This window comes from Vulpes vulpes, chromosome 7 (assembly GCF_048418805.1).
Source record: "Vulpes vulpes isolate BD-2025 chromosome 7, VulVul3, whole genome shotgun sequence".
NCBI classification, from domain to species: Eukaryota; Metazoa; Chordata; class Mammalia; order Carnivora; family Canidae; genus Vulpes; species Vulpes vulpes.
This window is the reverse complement of record NC_132786.1, coordinates 69,627,300-69,650,325: the sequence shown is the minus strand read 5'-3', so window position 1 is coordinate 69,650,325 and position 23,026 is coordinate 69,627,300. Positions and strand designations below refer to the sequence as shown.

At 37.6% G+C, this 23,026-nt stretch overlaps 1 protein-coding gene across 2 annotated transcripts in view; it reads right to left on the bottom strand.

Annotated features, from left to right (window-relative positions):
• The window catches only part of CHCHD3 (coiled-coil-helix-coiled-coil-helix domain containing 3), a 275,676-nt gene that overhangs the window by 37,655 nt on the left and 214,995 nt on the right, over positions 1–23,026 (bottom strand). For both annotated transcript variants that reach the window (XM_026010858.2, XM_026010857.2), the window contains one exon: positions 17,547–17,617. In XM_026010858.2, the coding sequence (XP_025866643.1) occupies positions 17,547–17,617 (71 nt within the window). The remainder of the gene's footprint in view (positions 1–17,546; positions 17,618–23,026) is intronic.

Sequence of the window (23,026 nt, the reverse complement as noted above, 5' to 3'; positions counted from 1 at the left end):
ATGATTATTATTTTGAGTAGTGTCACTAACTGTTGGTTAATGATTTGACAGAAAACATGTCTTTAAACACATATTTTTTTTTAAATTTTTATTTATTTATGATAGTCACAGAGAGAGAGAGAGAGAGAGAGAGAGGCAGAGACACAGGCAGAGGGAGAAGCAGGCTCCATGCACCGGGAGCCCGACGTGGGATTCGATCCCGGGTCTCCAGGATCGCGCCCTGGGCCAAAGGCAGGCGCCAAACCGCTGCGCCACCCAGGGATCCCTAAACACATATTTTAAAAGGCATGGTATATTTTCAAATGCAGGATTATATGTCCAAGGATTACCACCAAGAGATATATATATTGAATTATATGATGGACATCAATTTAAAAACACATGAAATTCACTCAACAGAAACTTGAACTATTGAGGACTATACTAATTAGCTAAATATTAACAGCCTGAGGTGTGCCAAAAACAAGAATGGCCTTCATTTAATTCATCTACAGCATCTCTGTGATTATCACCTTTCACAGATGTAGAAATACAAGCATGGGGGAGAGATAACTTGATAGAACAACGCTACTGCATTATGTGAAGGATATCTATAAAGATGAGAGCCAGTAAAATTTCTGCTGATGTGGATATTCACCATTTCATTATAGCTACATTGACATTATGGAATGGAAGGAATAATTAAGAGAAGTCCTAGGGGTGGGGAGGAGGCGCACAGAACCGAGGGAGACCGAGAACTACAAACAAGAGAAAATAGCGTATTTTCTTGGTAGTTGCTATAGCAAAATCTGTAGCATTATTAAACATTCTCTTTTTCTTAAAACTACTTCCTAGAGACTCCATTATACAAAAGGGGGATTTTATGGTATGAAGTACAAATAGATGTATCATTAACAAGGACAGATCGACTTTCTGAAGAACATGGCCAAAAGCCTAGCACTCAGATCTTTTACAGATCTCGCCTTAATGCACTCTCTGGAGCAATGATCCTATTTTCTCTTCATCACCAAGTTCTGAGAGTGTATTTTTCAGTTGTCTTGTCATCAGTTAGGAAAGGTGAAGATGTGTATACGTTTTGGTTTTCAATTCTCCTATTAAATCAGCTTCTCAGTGCTTCAGTTTCCAAATGCTTCAGAAGAGGTATGGATTGACATTTCTGCCAAAGGACAATTTTTTGCTCTGTAGTTTTTCCTAGAGTTAATGGAAAAAGTTCTACCACTAATCTTTTCAATTCACCTCTAGGGAATTACAAACCAGCCGCAAAAACTCTAAAGGTTGTGCCAAAATGTAATATTTTTAAATTACACAAGTCAAAAAAGCTGAAAATTTTCACAAAATGAGTTTTCCTTTTCTTAAAGGGGAGAGACACTTGGGAGGTCAGATTTAGATTCATACTGTAATAAAACCTCTAAAGTTACATAACCTAGGCTCTACCAATTCTAACCCCACTAGATCTGTGCAGAAATTGATCCTGTATTGGGGTGAATGCCTACTTTATGCCCAGAAATTTACCTATATTGTTCATCACCCCTTATAACAACCCAATGAGTTATTATACCATAAATATTTCCTACATCAGCAAAGGGCAGCACAATGCCACTTGGTTAGAAGGACTGGTCATGATTCAAACTCTACCCATGCTATGGGAACAAAAGTACCACTTCCTAAAGATTTATATACAAATTTGTTTCACTGCAGCAAACAGTTGTTTTTTGTTTTTACTTGTCAAAAAACCCAAATAATTTGAAACACAACCTAAGTGCCTGGCAATAGGGGATGGGCTCCATGAATTCTGATAGATCTATGCCATGGAATAATATGCAGCTTTAGAAGGATGAGTTGGAATTATAAGTGTTGACAAAGGAGGAATGGATGTCAAAGAGAATATATATGGCATAATTATTTTAAGACTAAAACAATCTATTTTTTATTAATGTGGAAGGATGACTCTCAAATTGCAATTCCACATTATTGGCCTTGTTACCAAAGGAAGGAAGGAAGGAGGAAGGGAGGTAGGGAGGGAGGTAGGGAGGGAGGGAGGGAGGGAAGGAAGGAAGGAAGGGAGAGAAAGAAGAAAGAAGAAAGAAGGAAGGAAGGAAGGAAGGAAGGAAGGAAGGAAGGAAGGAAGGAAAAAAAAGAAAGAAAGAAAGAAAGAAAGAAAGAAAGAAAGAAAGAAGAAAAAAAAAAGAAAAAAAATTAAAAAAAAGAAAGAAAGAAAGAAAGAAAAAGAAAAGAAAAGAAAAGAAAAGAAAAGAAAAGAAAAGAAAAGAAAAGAAAAGAAAAGAAAAGAAAGAAAGAAAGAAAGAAAAGAAAGGAAAAGAAAAGAAAAGAAAGGAAAAGAAGAAAGTACTACCTTGATAATTTTTAAAAATCCAATAGCATTTATTAATTTCATGTTCTTTTCATTACACTAAGCCTCTAGGAAGGATATCAAAGGCAAAAGTTGATCACAAAATGTAATGGGAAGGAAAAAAGGTTCTTAAATATTCATTCAATAATAATACTAGGATCTTATTAAGTGAACTAGCAATATAGGAACTAGTTTCATACATCATGTAATCATAGTTAGGCATAAACCAAAAGTCATGCACCCAGATAGCCCATATCTGAATAAACCATATAAAATTTGCTTTTAACACATTCTTTGCAACAACATGCAGAATTTAGTATCATAATGAATTTTTTTTAGGATGCCTTTTTTTAGAATGCCATTTTTAAGGATGTCATTCAAAGAGATCATGGCTAGGAATATCTTTAAAAGTTCACCATTATACCATTTCAGTTAAAAGATGATCCCACGACATGGTCTCTAGGGACAGTGCTAAAATGAGGAACCAGCATACTGGCTTTTGGTGTCCCTTTATCTGAAAAGATTCTTTTTCTGCAAAAATGCCCTAGGATTTCCCTACACAGGATCCCATGAACCAAACCTTTCTTGAATTCTCTCTTCCCTACCCTTTCAATCACAACTGCTCTTTCCTGTCCCAATCTCTCAAAGCCCTGCTGAGAGGTAATACTCTGATGAGTTAACATGTGCTTATTTTTGAATAGATATTAATAATGTTAAAATAATAGTAACTCATAGGGTATAATAAGCTGTGATTATAATAAACACACACATACATAGGCACCAAACATCACAGTTGTATATTCAGTAGAAGATGTCTAGAAACAATGACCAACTCAAGAGGCATAAATCCATGGTGAGAATCATGCGCAACAGAGACAGAGGATAGGAAAAAAATATTTTCAAGTGGATAGAAATTTTTGGCCAAATCCTCACATCCTCACTCTCAAAGTGTTTTTAATTTTTTTTTTTTTAATTTATGATAGTCACAGAGAGAGAGAGAGAGAGAGAGAGAGAGGCAGAGACACAGGCAGAGGGAGAAGCAGGCTTCGTGCACTGGGGCCCGATGTGGGATTCGATCCCCCGTCTCCAGGATCACGCCCTGGGCCAAAGGCAGGCGCTAAACCGCTGCGCCACCCAGGGATCCCTCAAAGTGTTAATAGTAACTCTTCCTTTCACAACATGGCACATAAAGTCTGACCCTAATCTTCTTTTCTGCCCCGCTATTCCATCACAATACCCTCCATATTCATCCCAACCACTTCCAGCATCTGATTCCCTCTTAATGGAAAGCTATTCTTATTCTCCCTCTTCTTACCTTATGAGAATTTCAAAGTGAAAAGACCCACCCTACGTCAGTCACCTCTTCCTGTAATCCAGATTCCCTTCCTTATTCCTACAGCATTTTGTTTTAACTTTATATCAGCAATTGCCACACTTGAGTCACTTTTGTATTAATCTGCCTCCCCCATTATATTCTGCAAGTGTTCTGAAGTCAGGCAGGGATTGTGTCCTCTTCATTTCTATACACCCTGTTTATAAAAATCACCCAGAATTTATCAGATAGGAGATACTCAACAGTTTTTCTTGAGCAAATGTTACAGTTATACCCTCTGTATGAGGTTTTGACACCTCTATAGCATAGCTAATGAGCTCAACAAGTATAAGATCTCTGAGAGCAGGGACTCAAACTTTTATTTCTGTATTTCCAGCTCCCACAGGGCATGAAGCATCGAAGACCCTTGATGGGTAGGGAAGACCCTTTGTTGATTTTAACGATGATTTAAATTCTCTAAAGCAAGACTGTCATATTAATAATCTCTCAAAATGAATAGAGGTCACTAAACTCTGCACTGGGGGAAAAAAATCCAAATAAATGAGGACACTGTGTCATAATCTGCAAATTGAAAGGAAGTCCAAGACAAGGGCACCAATGAATTTGGTCTGTTGGCAAAAATCCAGTATCTCAGATTCAAAGACTTTAAAAATGTGCCAAACAAACCAACACCACTCACCTCCCCAAACCAAAACTACGAATTATTTAAGTACTGACTACACATTTGCTTCCTGCTGCTTGTCAACTACCCAGATGTCTAAAAGACTCAGTGTATATTCAGCAGTGTTATTTTCTTCTTTATACTAGCGTCTTTTGTATTGGAGAGAACATGATCATGAAAAGAACCGGTTAATTATGAGCAGTGCCCAATGAGCTGTGATGGAGGTGTTATGAATGTGTATCAGTGAAGCCTGATGCGGAAAACAGCAGCACCTGGGCATGCAGCTAGCAAAGTAATGAGACAGTGAGGATGTGCTGGCACCAGGCTTTGATCGCTTTATCTTGTTCAAGGGCTCTGCTTGGGGAAACAAAGGTGCGAGGCACTGACCTCCTGCCTACAGCCTATACAAGCACAAAAAGTAGTTAATGGATTAAGGATGGAGGCCCTTTTCTCTTCTGCTCCTTGCCAACACACCCCTTTTTCAGAACTTATGGTTCATAGTTGGGGGCCCAGCATAATGCCGGCTGAGCAAGCTTCTACCATATGAAGTGTCATGTCTGAACATGTCTACAGTAATTGGCAATTCATTTTTCATCCTGAAGGCAGAAACAGGTGTATGCTACCTTCAAAATCCCCATCATAAACCACGCAGAATGGGCCTCTCACACAGTCAGCTTTGCTGAGATCTCTACCAGTGGCAGGCTGGTGGACTTCAGAGTCTCCACTAGGTGGGTATGTCTCACAAACAGATATGCATGTCATCTCAGCAGCACCAGAGAACAAAACAAAGTGCAAATGGCAGCACAAAAAAAGAAAAAAGAAAAAAAAAGAAAACCCACCACACAACAGCCAGCAGCCTTAGTCTTTCTTGTGTTAATACTGTAATTGGCAAACAGCTGACTTCTTTGTACTTAAGATCCCTACAAAGAAGCATGTTTAACATACTGAAAGAGGAGGTTTGTGTCCTTGCAAAGAGTACAAAGCCAGATGTATCACTACACAGCGTTTCTTGCCAGCTTCATCCCCAAAACGGTGGCGGAGGTGACTTCTGAGAGGAGCCAAGAGCAAGAACTCCCCTTAATGAGCGTATCTATCAATTTTCAAGGGACATAGTTAATTACTAGCATTTAGACATACATGCTCACAAAAGGAACACGGCAATTTAACTGCTGGCTACTGAATAAGCAGCAGAGGAAACAGCTTAAGGCAGCCATGTGAGCAAGTTGGGGATGCTTGGCGACACTTGAACATGGGAACATGTGTGCTTTCATTTCAACATGTAGGGAAGGGCCAAGATGCAAGCTTTTACAAGTTCTGAAGCATTTTGCCAGGACGTAATACACAGTATGAACAAACGACTGCCTAAGATTATTATATTAAAAAGTACCAGTGTTACTGTATAAATGTTTCATTTATAAATACTGCCTTCAAAATCCTTTTATCAAAAATAACTTTCAAAATGTAGCTAGGTCTATCTGTAAGACTCTCGGCTAATGAGGAAGAGAGTATATGATAGGCAAATGTAACTTAATGAGGACAGAAAAAGACTAATTCTTAAGAAAATAAATAAATAAAAGCAAGATTTACTCCTATATTTCTATAGCATTGAAACATACTGAATGATGAAAAATATGATTAGGAATACAATTAATAATCATAAGTTTCTTAAGACTGATTAAATTGAAGAAACACTTATTTTTACCTCAGGCAAATTAGTTAGAAGTTGGGCAACTCCTAATATTTTGAGCATTTTTTCCTAATTAAAATTAATTCACAATAAATTTAGGGTATTTTAAGTATAATCAACATTTTTTTAAAAAAAGCACCAATCTTAAGTGTACATATTGTAGTAAAAATTGCATATGTCTGTATAACTATTATCCAGAAAGCAATACTCCCAGCGCCTTAGAAACTTTGTATCCCTTTCCAATCAAATTGCCCTCTCTCCCCATCAACTATTCTGTTTTCTGTCATTACAGACTAACTTTTCCTACTGTTGAATTGCATATATATGAAATCAAACAAATGGAAGCATATAGTATGTGCTTGGCTTCTTTTTTGCTTAATAGGTTTCTCTGATTCATCCATGTTACTACATGTATCAATAGTTTGCTTTTTTCTTAAACTGCTGAATAGTATTCTATTCCACTGTATGAATATACCACAACTTGTTTATCCATTCTCTGGGCCATTTGGGTTGTTTCCGGTTTTTGACAACTACGAATAAGCCTGACACGAACATATGTGTACAAATTTTTTTGTGGATGTATATTTTCTTTCCTCTTGGAGAAATACCTAGGACTAGAATTGCTGAGGCATAGAGCAAATGTATGTTTAAACTTAAAAGAAATTTGCCAAACTTTTTCCAAAGTGGCTGCCGTTTTATAACTCTATTAGCAAAGGATGAAAATTCCTGTTTATCCACATCCTTTCAAACAATTAGTACCCTCCGTCCTTTTGGTTTTCAGCATTCCAACATTTTAAATTCACATTTTCCTAGTAACTAATGATGTTATTAGCACTTTCACATGCTAATGGCCATCCTTATAGCTTCCTTTGAAGTGACTGTTCAAATCTTTTGCCCATTTAAAAACATTTTCTTAATGGTGTTTTTAGATGAATAGAAGTTTTAAATTATGGTAAGGATCAATTTATCAACTTTTTAGTTTGTTTGCCTATATCTTAAAAAAATTCAAGAGGGCCAGCAATGGGAACCCTTGACAGATCGAAACCATGAGATATCTCATTATAAATTATAATTTCCAATGAGCTATGGAAATGTATGTTTAAGTACAATTACCCTAGAAGTTCTGGTTTCAATTTTACTACCATGGTTTTATCCCACGCATGGTGAAAGGGTGACCACAGACATCTATAATTATCTGGTTGGAGGCAGGGAGGCCTGATAATATTTGGAGTAGGTTTGCCACATTGTGGAGTGATAACACATAACTGGATCTCACAATATGGACGAACTTATACAACTTCCCAGAGACCATCCTGACAGCTATCATTTTTATGTGTAGATAATGATGGCGCAATTTTTAAGACGGTTAACTCTGTAACTTTGACAAAAGGAAAAAATTAAAAATCTACATCCTAGAACTCTTCCTGGACATTTTAAAATGTGGCAGGTCAGTCAGACAATAATTAACTCTGATTGACCCTCCTACAAGGTTCTCTCCTTTCTACCTGCAGCGGAGTGGCACTCAAAAAGCAAAATAACTTTTTCTTATCTTTGAACACATCAAAGGAAAATCAAAAATTATTTTCTACTGGATCCTTTAAAATGTAAAGGAACTCTAGTCCGAATGAGCAAGAAGGAAACACTTCCTAGTCCCAGTTAGAAATAGCTTTGGGGAACAATGAGCTGTATGGTTAATTACTCAAATAAGCAAGGATCAGTAAACAAATTCCAAAATACCATGCACTCTAGAATTCCAAATGTTTTCATTTTAAATACTATGATACAAGGAAAGAAACAAGCTATAATTCTGGCAGGATCTCCATTTATCTAACACTGTGCAATTAATATTTCATATAACCATGTAGGGTATGCTAGATGCTTAATGGATTGTATTGATTAAGGAAGAAAGTTCAATGCTAATGTTCTTGTAGGGGAAAACAGAACAATTTGTTATCTCATGTGGAACAAACCATGAATTCAGGAGTTTATGGCCACAAACCTAACGGCTACAGCAATATTGGTTAGGATAATTTACATGTAACACAGAAATAGGTTAAATAAAGTGAAGATGTCCAAAGCAACACAAACCAACCCTGACTGCCACAGCTGGGACAGGGAAGAGTTTGGGGCACGGATAGGATGGACAGGATGCTGCTAATTGGACTGGATCTTTGGAGGCTTGTGTCACCACTCCAGGTTCCTTTACATACTCATGTTGACCTAAGTTGCTGAAGCAACTTCTTCCTCTCTTGATCTTGTGACCAACTGCAGATGTTCATGTGACAACCGCACTTGGTGTTCTTTTTTTTTTTTTTTTTTTTTGTGAAACAGACCATCCTGTCTGTGATTTATTCCCCTGCACCTGGCCTTTGGGGTCCTGTGTTCCAATTAACGTCGCCACTCTGCCCTGCCCCTTTCTGCAGACACCTCTGAACTGAGAGGAATACCGTGAGGAACAGTTTAAGAAGCAGAGAAGAGAGTGCAGATAAAAGCTAACTCCCAAGTAGTGTTAATGTTTCTTGCCATTTACTTCTGTTTCCTCAGAAGACGGTGCATAGACTAAATATAGAGATCCAAACCAAGGAATAAAAAGAAACTAAATAACTGAGATCTGATTAGCAGGGCTCTGATCTTATTTTAAGGAATTGGAACAAAGCATTAATCACCTCAGGTCTCTTTGGCAAATCTAACCAATTTTAAATGCCTATCATAGAAATGTTGTCAAGTATTGGTGCATTCCAAAGCAGATCTCACTTTACTTGGAACTAATCTGTGGTTGGAGGTGGGTGGGATTTGGGGGATAGAGAGGTGTCAGACTACCCTGTACACATCCCCTGATGAAGTACCAAAGGGCTGCCACACCAACCAGGACATACTTAAGATGGCAGCCAACGTCTTAGAATGCATAAAACAGCTACTTACAACCATTTTTACATGAGGCACAATGACAACTTTCTTTTCTTTCTTTTTTAAATTTTAGACTTTCTAAGCTTGGATGCCCTAAAGAGAGTGGCAGTTATAATTTACATATTACAGATGGAAGAGACAAGCCAAAGATGTAATAAATAACCTGCCTGAGGAATTGGTTGTTCTAAATAACCAAGACTGTTTCAGCCAAATGTGTATTTGCCATCAGCTTCCTTTACAAAGTATATTCTTCAGCTCATAAACATTATTTCTCAATTTCAGAACTGAGATCCTCCACTGGCAACACAATGACAAACTCTAGAGGGTTTGAAATACTATGCCAGTTGACATAGGTGAGCTGATTTAAAATCAAAACAAAACAAAACAAAAACCCCACAACAAATAACCCTAAACTTCTAAGTAGGCTATTGAAACCAAGTTTATACACAAAGGGTACAGGTATATTTACTTTAACTAGAATTTTGCCTCTTTGGTTACTAAGTCTCTCACTGAATAATCAAGATGTTACTTGGCTCCAAGGACCTTAGGGAATAAAATGTCACCAGTGCAGCTGCTATACTTCCTGCTCACAGCCTTTCAAATTAAAAAAAGGGGAAGGAGGGCCCAATACAAATGCAGAATTTAATTAGTTAGTAAAAGCCCAAATCCTTGCTCAAAGCCCTGTTCTTCCAGCAATATCGCATTCTTTTCTTCTTGTGTAAACTTTTCATTATGAAGGAGACATCTTTATAATACAATAACTCCAGTTATAATGTAACTGCTGGTAACATAACTCCTGCATTAGAAAAGACAGCATGTTCAAGTAATGTTGTTTTAATATAATTTGTGTTCAGCAGAAACCAAGTCAACTTGGTCATTTAGAATTTGATCAATGTGAATTAGTGTCTTACTGAGATAAACCATTTGATCATTTAGAAATTGATCAATGAGAATCAGAGATAAAACATTTATCATGTACATTTGGTCTATCAGAGCCATTCACGCAGCACTAAAGTAGGTTATAAGCAGACATCAATAAGTGTGAGAGACGATGTGCAGGGTACCTGTCAGCTGCAGCTACAAATGCATATACAACAATATATAATTTTAATCCTTTTGATAAGGCCAGTTATTCAATAAGGCAGCTAGAGTCACCAAAAAATTGCCAGAGCTCCACTGGAGAAACCAGAAAGAGAAGCAGCAAAAACTGAACAGCTCAAACTTTTGAAGAAAGGTTTAATTAAAAGTAAAAGGAAGTAACATAAATTTACTTGGCTAAACTTCTAGAAAAGTTTTAAGACTATTAATCAGAGTAAACTTTGTACCTGCAGTACAATTAGTTCTATTAATCTACTATTTCCAAATTGAAGTCACACTGACATTCAGGCGCACTGCTTACGCATCTAACAGAATTATAAATTTGCCAGCCAAAACCTTATTTAATTATTTTACAGCCAATTAAGCAGGATCTTTAAACACTGTTGCTTAAAACTGTCCATGATCCCATGTGTAATTACAGAGAACATGAGAAACACCTGCTGATACCACTGGCATGTCATTCTCAGCTTCACTAATTCGTTTGCAGGATAGCTATTAAAATTATCCACCCAAAAGAGAAACAAAACACTACTGCTGGTATAGAGGAATAGAATTTGCCACCCCAAAACACGTCTTTCTGGCATAAGGATTATTTTTAAGAAACTGGCAACAACATGAGAAACTCTGCAAACCAAACAGAAGTGATCTTTGTAAAGAGACCCTGACACGTACAAGGGATAGTGACATGCATATAAAGGAAACCTCCATTTATACAAGTGTCTCCCTTGCTGTATCAGGAAGAGGAGGGAATGACTCAACCTCTAGAAACTCTTATTAATGGTGAAGACAATAACTTGAATCTGCATAACAACCTGACCCATGTTTACTGAGCTCCCATAATTGATTCTATGTTTCCAACATCTTTTGTCATTAGCTGAAGATGGTATTTAAAGAGATGGTTTTGACCATTTTGAAGAGTTACTCACTTTCTCCAGGTCTCTCGTGTATACACATTACTATACTTTGAGTTGTTTTCTTCTGTTGTTTTTTTTTTAAACATTTTATTTATTCACGAGAGAGAGACACACACACACACACACACACACACACACACACACAGAGAGAGAGAGAGAGAGAGGTGCAGAGACACTGGCAGAGGGAGAAGCAGGCTCCATGTAGTAGCCTGATGTGGGACTCGATCCCAGGACTCCAGGATCACGCCTTGGGCTGAAGGCAGGCGCCAAGCCGCTGAGCCACCCAGGGATCCCCTGTTAATTGGTTTTATATCAATTTAATTATTCGACCAGCCAAAGAACCTAGACAAAGGGAAAACTTTTACACCCCTACATCAAAGTGAAAACCTAATAAAACCAAAAACATTTTAAAGTTAAAGGGTTTTATGTTGAAGAAAACTTTGAATGTATGCTAATACTTACAAAATCCATTTTATCTCTAAGAGTTTTGCATAGCATTCCACAGATACTCTAAAATCACCCAAACTTTTTCCACAGGGTAACTAATCTCTTAATACATTGTAAGGATAACCCAGGCTTCTTCCATGAGCCTAAATTTATAAGTTGGGTTTCAATAACTTCGTTCAAGGATAAAAGTGAAAACCCTTCTAAAGTCGGGCACACAAAGGAGTATTACTAGTGTTCATATACGATCTCATAAAATCATACTCCTTTACAAGTGCTTTATCTTCCAAAGAAACTGAAGCCAAGTTGAAATGTTACACCTCTAACGAAAGGATTCCAAAAATATTTTCAACAGACCTATGTCACTTCCCACATGCATACTTTCTCCTTTATGGAAGGTAGAAACGGGCCACTTTGTTATTTAAGACAGCATGGAAAAGAAATATCAATTGTCCTTAAAATGCTTTTCATTTGGGGCGCCTGGGTGGCTCAGTCAGTAAGCGCCTGCCTTCAGCTTGGGTCATGATCCCAGGGTCCTGGGATAGAGCCCCATATTGGGCTCCCCTGCTCAGTGGGGAGCCTGCTTCTCTCTCTCCCTCTGCTGCTCCCCCCTGCTTGTATTCTCTGGCTTTCTGTCAATAAATCAATAAAAATCTTTAAAAATAAATAAATGAAATGCTTTTCATTTGTTTGATATTGTATTATCTTCACAAGGTTTCTATCACCTTCAAAATATTCTACATTTCTTTGACATGTACTTAATATTTTTATATTTTAAAAAAAGCTCATATGTACAAAACACACGGATAAAAATGCTTCCTTTTGGCAGATGTGGTGCACAGCTCTAATCCACCCAAACAGGTCTGATTCTGATAGGGATCAAGAACTAGAGCCCCTGCAGGCCTCTGCCCTGTGCCTCACTGTGCCCTCTGTCTCCAGGGCTTCATACCCTGTCTCCAGCTGGGCTAGGAGCTCCCTGAGGATAAGAACTCTTTCTATTGTATTTTTTGTTTTGTTTTGTTTCAGAGGGGGATTTAACATCATGCAGATTTCGTCTGGAAACAAAAACAGAAATTTCTCTTGTGGCACAGTTGTATAACTTGAGTTGGACATAATAAAATATTATCACAATATATATAATAATACAAATAATAAAACTGATTATTCAGTGAGCATTTACCTTGTACTAGACCTGTGCTTAGTACTATCTATGTAACATTCAATGTGGATTTTGTTGAATTAATTACCTATCAGGTAGAAAATAAGGATTAACATGGAGCATAATCCTCAGTACACTGAGGTATGTGACATGGTACCAGCATCACGAAACTAGGAACTAGCACCATAAATTGTTCTATTTAACAGATAATAACAAAGGATGATAGAAGCAATTGGAACTGCTAAAAGTGATCGTTTCTAGTTGGACTGGGAAAAATAAAGGTTAACTTTTGAATAAAAGCTAGATGTAGGGCAGCCCGGGTGGCTCAGTGGTTTAGCACCACCTTCAACCCAGGGCCTGATCCTGGAGACCTGGGATTGAGTTCCACATCAGGTTCCCTGCATGGAGCCTGCTTCTCCCTCTGCCTGTGTCTGCCTGTGTCTCTGCCTCTCTTTCTGTGTGTCTCTCTCATTATTGTCATCTCAATAAATAAATAAAATCTTTAAAAAAAAAAAAAAAGCTAGATGTAAAAAAAATGGTGGATTTGCTAAGTGATTTGGGGTTTGGGGCTAAAATTTTAAAGCTATTGTGGGGTAAAAGTTCTTGCTGGATAATAAACAGCACATATTCTTAATCTCCAAATTGTTTAATCCCTACTGAAAAGAATAGCAATAGTATTTTTAATAACTTATTGGGGACATAGGTATCCCATCGTACTAGAACTTTGGAATTTTTAAAAAGCACTTTATTTAAAAATTCTGTCTTCCTCCTTTCTCTGATGGACTCTGAGTTCCATACTGGTAAGATCCTACCTGTTTCCTCATGGCTGTGTATTCAGAACTCAGAGGGCATGTCATAGAGGAGCTCTCTGAATGAATGACAAGTTGATTAAATAGGGAAAAAAATTCCATTAAATCTAAAGTGTTTTAATGGTTTCCTGCCAAAACTATAAACTGAAGGACTCAAGTGTGAGTTAATATTTAAGCATCCCTAAAATAATTCCATTAGCTATCCTGGCAGGATGCATAAATGTGACTGGTGTTTATCATGTGCGGCTTTCAAATGCTCTTAGCTTTCTTTCTCTTTACAGTGATTTTGTGTAACTCCCTATCAGGTGTATAATATCGCCCCTGAAATTGCAATTCAAAAAGCTTCTCTCTCCTATAACCGAAATACAACCAAATGAAATCTTCCATTAGATAAAATTAACTAAATCCTCCTCAAAGTCCTTCAGAGCCTGTTGTCTAAAGGGGATGGCCGAGATCAGCTCTGCCATGAATGAAAAGGAGATACTATACTGCCTTGCAAAAGATAAAAGCCACCATGATTACCTGCGATGGCCAAATCTGTAAGGAGAAACAAAGTTCCACTGAGTAATTTCAGTGCCTTCAAAGATGGTAAGCAACTCTTAGAACCATGGCACGATCACTTCCTAGGTATGCAGCTAACGAACTCACTGCAATTCAAAAATACAATGTTCTAGGAAGCTCAGTCTAGCAGGTAGCACTGAAAAAAAAAAATCAATAATATAATGAAAGCCACTCTCTAAAGAACCAGCTTCTTAAAATTCCTTCACAGTATATAAAAACCTGGAGTTTTATTTGTTCTACAGTTAGCCAAACTGCAAAGTCTAAGGGCAGAATGCCCAAGACTATCCTCACCATGACATCATCTGCCAGTTCAACCCAAACCACTCTAACCTTTAATACTTCACTGAAAGGACTTACAGAACTCACAGAAAGCTATTAAACTCACAGTTAAGGCTTATTATGGGAAATGATAGGCAGAATCAGCCAAATGAAGAGATACATTATGACAGAGTCTGGGAGAGTTCCAGATACAAAGTTTCCACTGTCATCAAGATGATAGTTCTATCCTCCGGGCAGCAACCTGTGACAATATGCACAGAGTATTTATCAACCGGAGAAGTTTACCCAAATTCCAGTGTCCAGAGTTCCACTGGGGCCTCTTTATATGGCCTTTGCTGGTTGCCCATGTGGCTGAATTCAGTCTCTGGCACCACTCCCCAGAGGTTGGGCTGACACCACATGGCCCAAAGGGCCCATTTAATGAGATACTTCCATCACTTGGGAAATTCCAAAGAGTGACATTTAATGAGATACTTCCATCACTTGGGAAATTCCAAAGAGTTAGAAGCTACCTCACCCAGAAGTTGAGTATAAAGGCCAGACCTCTCTTTGGGAAAGGCCAAATTCTCTACTCCACCAGGTGAGAGTAGAATTAATAAATAATATTTTATAAAGGTAAAAGAGAATAAGGCTGCTGAGGCTCTGATTAAAACGAAGTCTAACCTATAGGTTCCAGGTTGTCTTGGGAGAAAGTAAGCCAGCAGGATATTTAGTTTTGTGTTCCATGTAGCCTCTCATTTGTCAGTAGGCTAACCCAAGCTGAACAACATGGCAGGTGCATGGGGCTTTCAGAAGAGTGATTCTTTTCATCTAAAGCCAGACTTAACTCTCTCTATAAAAATCCAGCTTCCACCAATTTCCCAATCTGCTAAAACTCTACTTCTGGTTCTCCCTGGCCCCTCTATCCAGGTGTTATGGGCTGAATTGCCCTCTCCCACCCAAATTCATATGCTGAAGACCCAAGGACAACTGGTATCAGAAAAGTGTACTTGGACAAAGGGTTCTTAAAGAGAATTAAATTACAATGAAGTCATCAGCGTGAGCCCTAATCCAAAGTGATTCCTAAGAAAAGGAGATCAAGACAGATGCAGAGAGGGAGACACTATGAAGACACAGGGAGAAGATGGCCACCTGTAAGTCAAGCAAGAGAGGTCTCAGGATAAGCCAACTCTACTGGCACCCTGATCTCAGATTTCCAGCCTCCAGAACTACAAGAAAATAAACTTCTGTTAACCTAGTTGGCCTGTGGGACTTTATTAGGCAGCCCTAGCAAACTAATACACCAGCCATTCACTAATTCCTAGTGAATCTTTCAATGACTTGTTTATACCCATCACCTCCTTTTCTTTCATACAGTATTACCTTCCTGTTTCTCATGCCTCTAAAGGAGCCTCATATCTGCTGTCAGATTAATATTACTCAAGAAGCACAGAAATCAGGGCATTTACCTCGTCAACGACCTTCCAAAAACTTCTAGCTCAATGAAGGCCAACTTCTGCTTTTTTTTAAAAAAATATTTTTAAAAAGATTTATTTATTTATGATAGAGAGAGAGAGAGAGAGAGAGAGAGGCAGAGACACAGGAGGAGGGAGAAGCAGGCTCCATGCTGGGAGCCCAACTCCAAGGATCACGCCCTGGGCCAAAGGCAGGCGCTAAACCGCTGAGCCACCCTGGGATCCCCGAAGGCCAACTTCTTAACCCAGCAGTTAATGAATAATCCCTGCTGACCTTTCCAACTTCATCATGCATGGGAGTCCCTCTGAGTCAAACCACCGATTTGAACCAATTTCTCACCCACCAACTAGAGAGAAGGATTTTCCTTCTGAATACTTTTCCTTTCTGCCTACTCAATATCCTCTTCAAGCCTCAAGTAAATGATCCTCTTCTTCAGGATAGCTTCACAGATCATTCAAATCAGAATTGATCTCCTTTGATTTACCTTAAATTTTAGTTATTTGGATAGCTGTCCTCTTACAATGAAGGGTGCCAAGTCAAAACTTCTCATGGTACAAAGACAAAAAGGTTAATGAATGTGACTTTATCATTAGGGAGAAAGATAAAAAGATAACTTAAAAAAATGTAGATAGAGTACCTTTAAAGAATCAAATCCATATCCAATTTTATATCTAAATACTTAAGATAGCACATGAACTTGTAAGAGTGAGATCTGTGGCCCATTCTTAGAAGGTCTTTCCCTGCTGCCCCTAAAAAGATAATTCACTACCAAGACCGGAGGTTGCTGTGTTTTTGTCTTTTTAAGATTTTATTTCTTTAATTGAGACAAAGAGAGAGAACAGAGGGAGAATGAGAGAGAGAAGCAGGCTCCCTGCTCAGCTAAATCCCAGGACTCTGAGATCATGACCTGACCTGAAGGCAGACGCTAACCAACTGAGCCACCAAGGTGCCCCAAGTTTGTCTGTTTAAATATACCTCAAACCATCTTTAACTTAAAAAAAATTATATATAAAAAAATCAACATTAAAATAACACTAATAACCATTACCACACAAATTGCACCACAGCAGAAAGTAATAACATTACACCTTAGGGTTTAATCATTTCATCAAATGCTTATAAACATGCACCAGGAAGGAGGTCAGAGCCCAACACGATCTTTCAACTAAACCTGTCACAATATCTTTATTTTGCTTCACTAATTTGCGCATGTGCTACTAACAGGGGTTACACAATAGAACTATTTATACTCTCAGGAAAATCCTGAATGATGTCTTCTTACCTAATGTGAGAACTGGCAGCAAAGGGAAAGTACAGGGCTATGGGTCACGGACACTTTGATCCATCAATTACAGAACATTCATTTAAACATTCCAAGGATTAACAGAGGCAGCAATTTAACATCACCTTCATAATCAGGGGCAAGGTAATGTCTGTGATTTAAATGCTTTCAAGGTGCATGCGAAGAAATGAAAACAGCTTAAACATGAGAAAAGTGGATACTCAAATTTGGACAAGCCCATCATTTTATTACATGAAAGTGAATGGTCTCTATGTTTCTATTATTAATAGCAATTTCACATCACCTTCATAATCAAGGGCATCCTATCTTATGTAGTATGATTCCAAATGAAAATTCTAGTACACTGCTTTCAAATCTCCCTGAACTTCATAAAACTGAGTTGCAACAAGCTTTCATCAAATGCCCTTTCCTTGTGTTTGAATTCTGATAAGAGTAGATAACATGGATCCACCTCAACTGCCCAAATACACTTGGAAGTACTCCAGAGGGCTATGCAACAATCTATCTTTTGTTCAAAAAAGCAACAAAGTTGTACTTTCGTCTTGTCAAGAACAGAGAATAATTATAATAGTGTTAAAAAACTTACTTAAACTTTGCTTCCACATCTTCAACAGCTTTCTGATACTGTTCAGTGGTGACTTTGTAGAATTCTGAGCTCTGTGGACACAAATTGATGACAGAGTCTTCACTATACAAGAGGACAAAATGTGTGCAAGGCTTACAATTACAAAAAATACGTAAAATCTTTTTTCAGTCATTCAAGCAAAGAACAAAGATTTCTTGCCTAAGTGATACAGATACTTCTAAAAATGCTTCTCAAGGTATCCATTTAAGTAACAGTATTATCTGCTGGTATAAAAATCATTTTTTTAAAAGATTTTATTTATTTATTCATGAGAGACACACAGAAAAAGGCAGAGACATAGGCAGAGGAAGACTTTACAGTAAACCTTCATATTTAAAATTCATCATTATTTGATCCCATGAGAAAATTATTAACACATTTTGCCTATCATTCCAATATCCTAGCTAGGATATTCAAGGTTCACTTTTTTCTTACACAGTATTTTTGTCCTCAGGATGGATTCTTTATGGAATGGAATGTGTTCTGTTACCTCCACCTGACCACATCATGTAGTCAACATTTGTAAAAAATTAATCAGTAAGAACAGAGGATGAATTTAAGTGATTTTTTATACAAAAAAAAAAAAAAAAAGGTTTCCAATATTACATAAATGAACACATAAGCAGCATAAATCAAATTGCAATAGGAAAGTAATGTCTTTCCTGAGCCAGAAAGATTTAAAACTGTGTATTCTGGCTGGCTACTTGGAAACCTGTCTTTCTGCAGGGGGTGGCCTAAATGACCCAGGGAGCCTTCAGACTCAATGAAATATCCTGTAAAATATATCCTGGTACAAAAGAACACTACACAATGCAGTGGTCTATTGTGCACCTTCAATCCCTGATCACTCAGGTTTCACATGCATGACTTGGGGTAGTTTATTTTTTAATAAATCATTGTTGGTTGGTGAGAAAATGAAAATGAAATCCTCTTCACACCAGTGACCCCTTTGCGTTTAACAATCTGGGTTGCCCAATGACAGTCACATCCAGGTTTGTTGGATGTAGATAAAATCAATAGGTATGTGATTAGACAGCAGACTCAGGGTGGCTGGTGCAGTGGACAGGTCACCATTTGAGATGATGAATGGCTCTCTATCAACCTGGAGTCCCCTACGATGCTAACATTTACTATAATCTTATTTGGGCTGCGATTTATCTTTCTTGCACCTGATCAATAAAGATGAACAGAACAGTTGTAAGGATCGATTGTAATTTTTTATCATTTTCAAGCACAAAGGTGCATTTTTGACATGAAGACAATATTCTAAGAGTCCTGCTTCTGCATTTTTTAAAATTACAATTTGAGTGACCAACTTCATCGGTCTGTACACCAAGAGGTTTTAATTCATCTGTAGGTCTCAAGCTACCCAAAGGCCATTTGTCTTCTCAGATATTTTAACTTGAGGCTGTGTAACACCTTCCTTTCAGTTTTACTTATAAGACTTTCCTTTCCTTTAAAACACACACCAGTCACAACATGCTCTTTTGCAATGTTCAGTTTCAGCTTTTTTGAGAACCCTTCTAACAAAGAAGAGTAAAAAAGGCAGTTATTAATCTACCACTAACACTGATGAGAAACTATCCATACTACAATGATAAACTGTCAAGTGGGTATTATGTTACTGAATTACCTATTAAAATTCTGGTGAAGCAATAACATCTTGATTAATACTTTCAATTATTTTAAGCATTGAAATTGTAATGTCCAGACAGAGCCAGGACTAGGCTGAAAGATCTGGTTTTGTTCTGTGACCTTGAACAAGTCTTTCAAACTCCCTCAGCTTCCTTTCCACTGTTCATAACCTGTAAAATATGGATGATAGTAGCCCTGCCTACCTGCTAAAGCGGCTACAGAAATCAAACAAGATAGGCACCAGGGCTGTGAAACCTGTTAAGTGTCTTTGCAGAGCAGGATCAACACTGTATGAATACCCAGTATTTATTCATTCTCCTGCTGGCAAGTATATTGAGAATAAAATAATTTTGGAGGAAAAAATTAATTTCGGCAAAATAATGGGTACAAAATCAAAATGATCAAAGGCAAATAAGCTTTCTAACAAGAATGATGCACAAAAGAGTTCTCCCATAATATAAGTTAGTGAGCTCCCCTTTGCTCTGTAATGCCAAATGCAGTAAAATTATTACTAATTTTGTCAAAGTTTCCCTAGGATGTTAAACACACACAGACATAACAATGTACCTGTGTTGTCTGCAATCTTAGCTTTTAATTTCCCAAGTTAAAGTTTTAGACTTTATTTATGCCCTGTATTTCCACCTCAGTGGCCAGATTCTCACATTGTATAAATCTTTCTAACAAAGAAAAGGCCCAGGAGGCCAACACCACATAACAACTAAGGGAATGAACACAAATATGCCCAAGATCTATATGTGGACAGCATTGAATTCACTTAAGTATTTACTTACTCATTCAACAAAATTAGATACTCATTATCCCAATAACGTTCATCTTGAGGAAACAGATTGTCAAGAAGCTTTCAATCTGATGTAAGAGAAAACTACTCAGAATGAAAGGTCACAAATACTGAGTTTAAAGTTGTTGATAGTGTTATTGGAGTTCAAAAAGAGTACATATCACTTTTGGTCTCAGAAAACACTTTTTAAAGTGAATAACTATAAAAGAAAAAAACCATTCTCAATGTGTTTGACAGCAGGAGGATGAATACATACTAGGTATTCATACAGTGAAAATCTACATAGTGATGAAAAATAATGAATCAGACATGCATGTGGGGCAAAAAAAGGGCAAGTCCTAGATACGATATCAGAGTATAATTTATGTCAAGTTTGGAAAAATGCAAAATGATGAAATGGGATTATTAAACAGCAAATTGCACTGATTATCTCCAAGTGGTAGCAGTTGGGTGGTGGTAGTAGGATATGAAGGGGCGGAAACCCAGTGGGGGCTATATTTCTTAAAGTGTTCTTAAAACGAGGTGTACACAGCTATTTATTACACTAGTTATAATATTTCGTAATACATACAAAAATTGTATTACTCTCCTCCCCTTCCCCAAAGGAGCTAATTAACAGTAACAAATGATTTAATATTGCCAGACCATAAAAGTATGTGTAGGGGGATGCATGCTTGAAGAGGTTGGCTAAGTCAAGATTTTGTATATTTTCTTGAATGCTAAGCTATTGCAGAATATCCACACATTACCAAATAAGAGTACTTTTTCAATTTCTATTGTGAAATAACTTTGGATCTACAGAAAAGGGGCAAAAATGTGGAACATTTCCAGGGCACCTGGGGTAGCTCAGTTTGGTTAAGTATCTCAACTCTTAATGTTGGCTCAGGTCATGATCTCAGGGTCATGAGGTCAAGCCTCACTTGGGCTCCATGCTTGATACTCTCCCCCTCTCCCATGCTTTTTATCTCTCAAATAAATTAATAAAATCTTTAAAAAAAATAGTGGAAAGTTTCTACCTCTACCCTCCTTCCTTTCATGTCAACATCTTAGATAATCACAGTACAATCACTAAAATAAGATAACAATGCTACAGTACATTACTAGCAACTAGTAGTAACTAAATTGCAGACATTATTTGGATTTCTCCAGTTTTTCTACAGACGTTCTTTTTCCATTTCAGGACTCAATCCCGAATGTCATATTACATTTAGTTGTCACAGCTCCTCAGCCTCCCCTCGTCTTTTATGACACCATTACAATCCTAAGGAACACCAGTTGGGAATTCTGCAGAATGACTGATAATTTGGGCTTCTTTCACATTTTCTCATGATTAGATAGATGTTATTAGGCATTATTGAGACCAATACTATAGAAGCAATGGGCTTTTCTCCAAGTTGGACCCCAAACTACTTCCCAGATTCTAGTTTCACAACTGCCTCCCAATGCTGCCATGGTTCTACTCTGAACAGGTACTCACAGATGGTAGATGTGCCCTAATTTTCAGAGAGGCTGTGTGTGTTATCTCTATTGTCTTGAGATGGCAGTAGGTTTGTATATGCCCCTTTTCTTATGAAGTACAAATTACTGTTACTTTAATGTCACTATTGTAACTAAGTTTGTTGTTACTTGGTCAACCCTACAGCTTGCAGTAGTGCACCTTACCATCAACATCAACTGTATTTTTGTCTCATCCTTTTTTAATAGCCAAATCTTGAGACCTATACAGTCTGTGCTTCAAATTAAGTAACGTCCACATTCCAATTTCCAGAGAAGGTAGAGAATATTTATGTATATAAAATGGCCATTCACAAATGACCATATACCTGTCTTTATATACCTACCTAGCTATATGTATCTCTATCTCCCCTCCAAACTTTGTTAAAATACTTTCTAAGTCCTTGTACTGTATGGGGTATAGGAGAAACAACCTGGTGAGATGACCTTAAAAGGAGAACCAAAAAGAACAGGTAGAGATGGGAACCCAGGGTGGCTCAGTGGTTTAGTGCCTGCCTTCGGCCCAGGGCATGATCCTGGAGACCCAATCGAGTCCCACATCAGGCTCCCTGCATGGAGCCTGCTTCTTCCTCTGCCTGTGTCTCTGCCTCTCTCCCTCTGCCTGTCTCTCTCTCTCTCTCTCTCTCTCTCTCTCATGAATAAATAAATAAAATCTTTAAAAAAAAAAAAAAAAAAAAAGGACAGGTAGAGAAAGTTGCCCATGATCCGACATGGTGGTCTTTCAAGGAAAGGATCACTGCTTTGTGCACGGCCGTATTGTTCCTATGACTGTAAGGTCTTTTACAACATAAAAAATTGTTTTTCAGAAGATTTATTTATTGAGGGTAGGACTGAGGGAGAGGGAGAGAATCCTCAAGAAGACTCCCCACTGAGTGTGGAGCCCAACACACTCAATCCCAGGACCCTGAGATCATGACCGGAACTGAAATCAAGAGTTAGTTCTTTAACTGACTGAGCCACCTAGGCACCCCTAAAATTTAAAAATATCTTTCATTCATAATCTTTCTGTAGCTTCCTGCTCCATCAACAGCAGGTAAAATATTTGACACAATTAGTCAAGTGGTTGCATGAATTTGTGGCAGGTAAATGTCATTTAAATCAAATATTAAAAATCTATTATTGTCTTAATTTAAAACAAATTTTTATTGTTTTGACATGGGCATTAAAACAATGTTTTCCACCAAGATTTCCTCTGAGAAGGTAGATCTTCTAAATTCAAAATAGAATAATACTATCTTTTTGATGTTTTAAAACTATCAAAAATCTGATAAAGGCTTTGTCTCTTTTTTGTCAAAGATTTAGTGAAACAGGAGTTCCAAGGAGGTGAACTATCTCCAAAATAACAACATAATACTAGATATGGGAGATGTGTCTGTCACCTATATTAAACGACATGACGCCACTGGAAACAACAGGCATTTTCATTTTCTATATTAAGACATTTTCCAATCTAAGGCACTAGGTACCAATTACTAAAAACACAGGCAAAGGA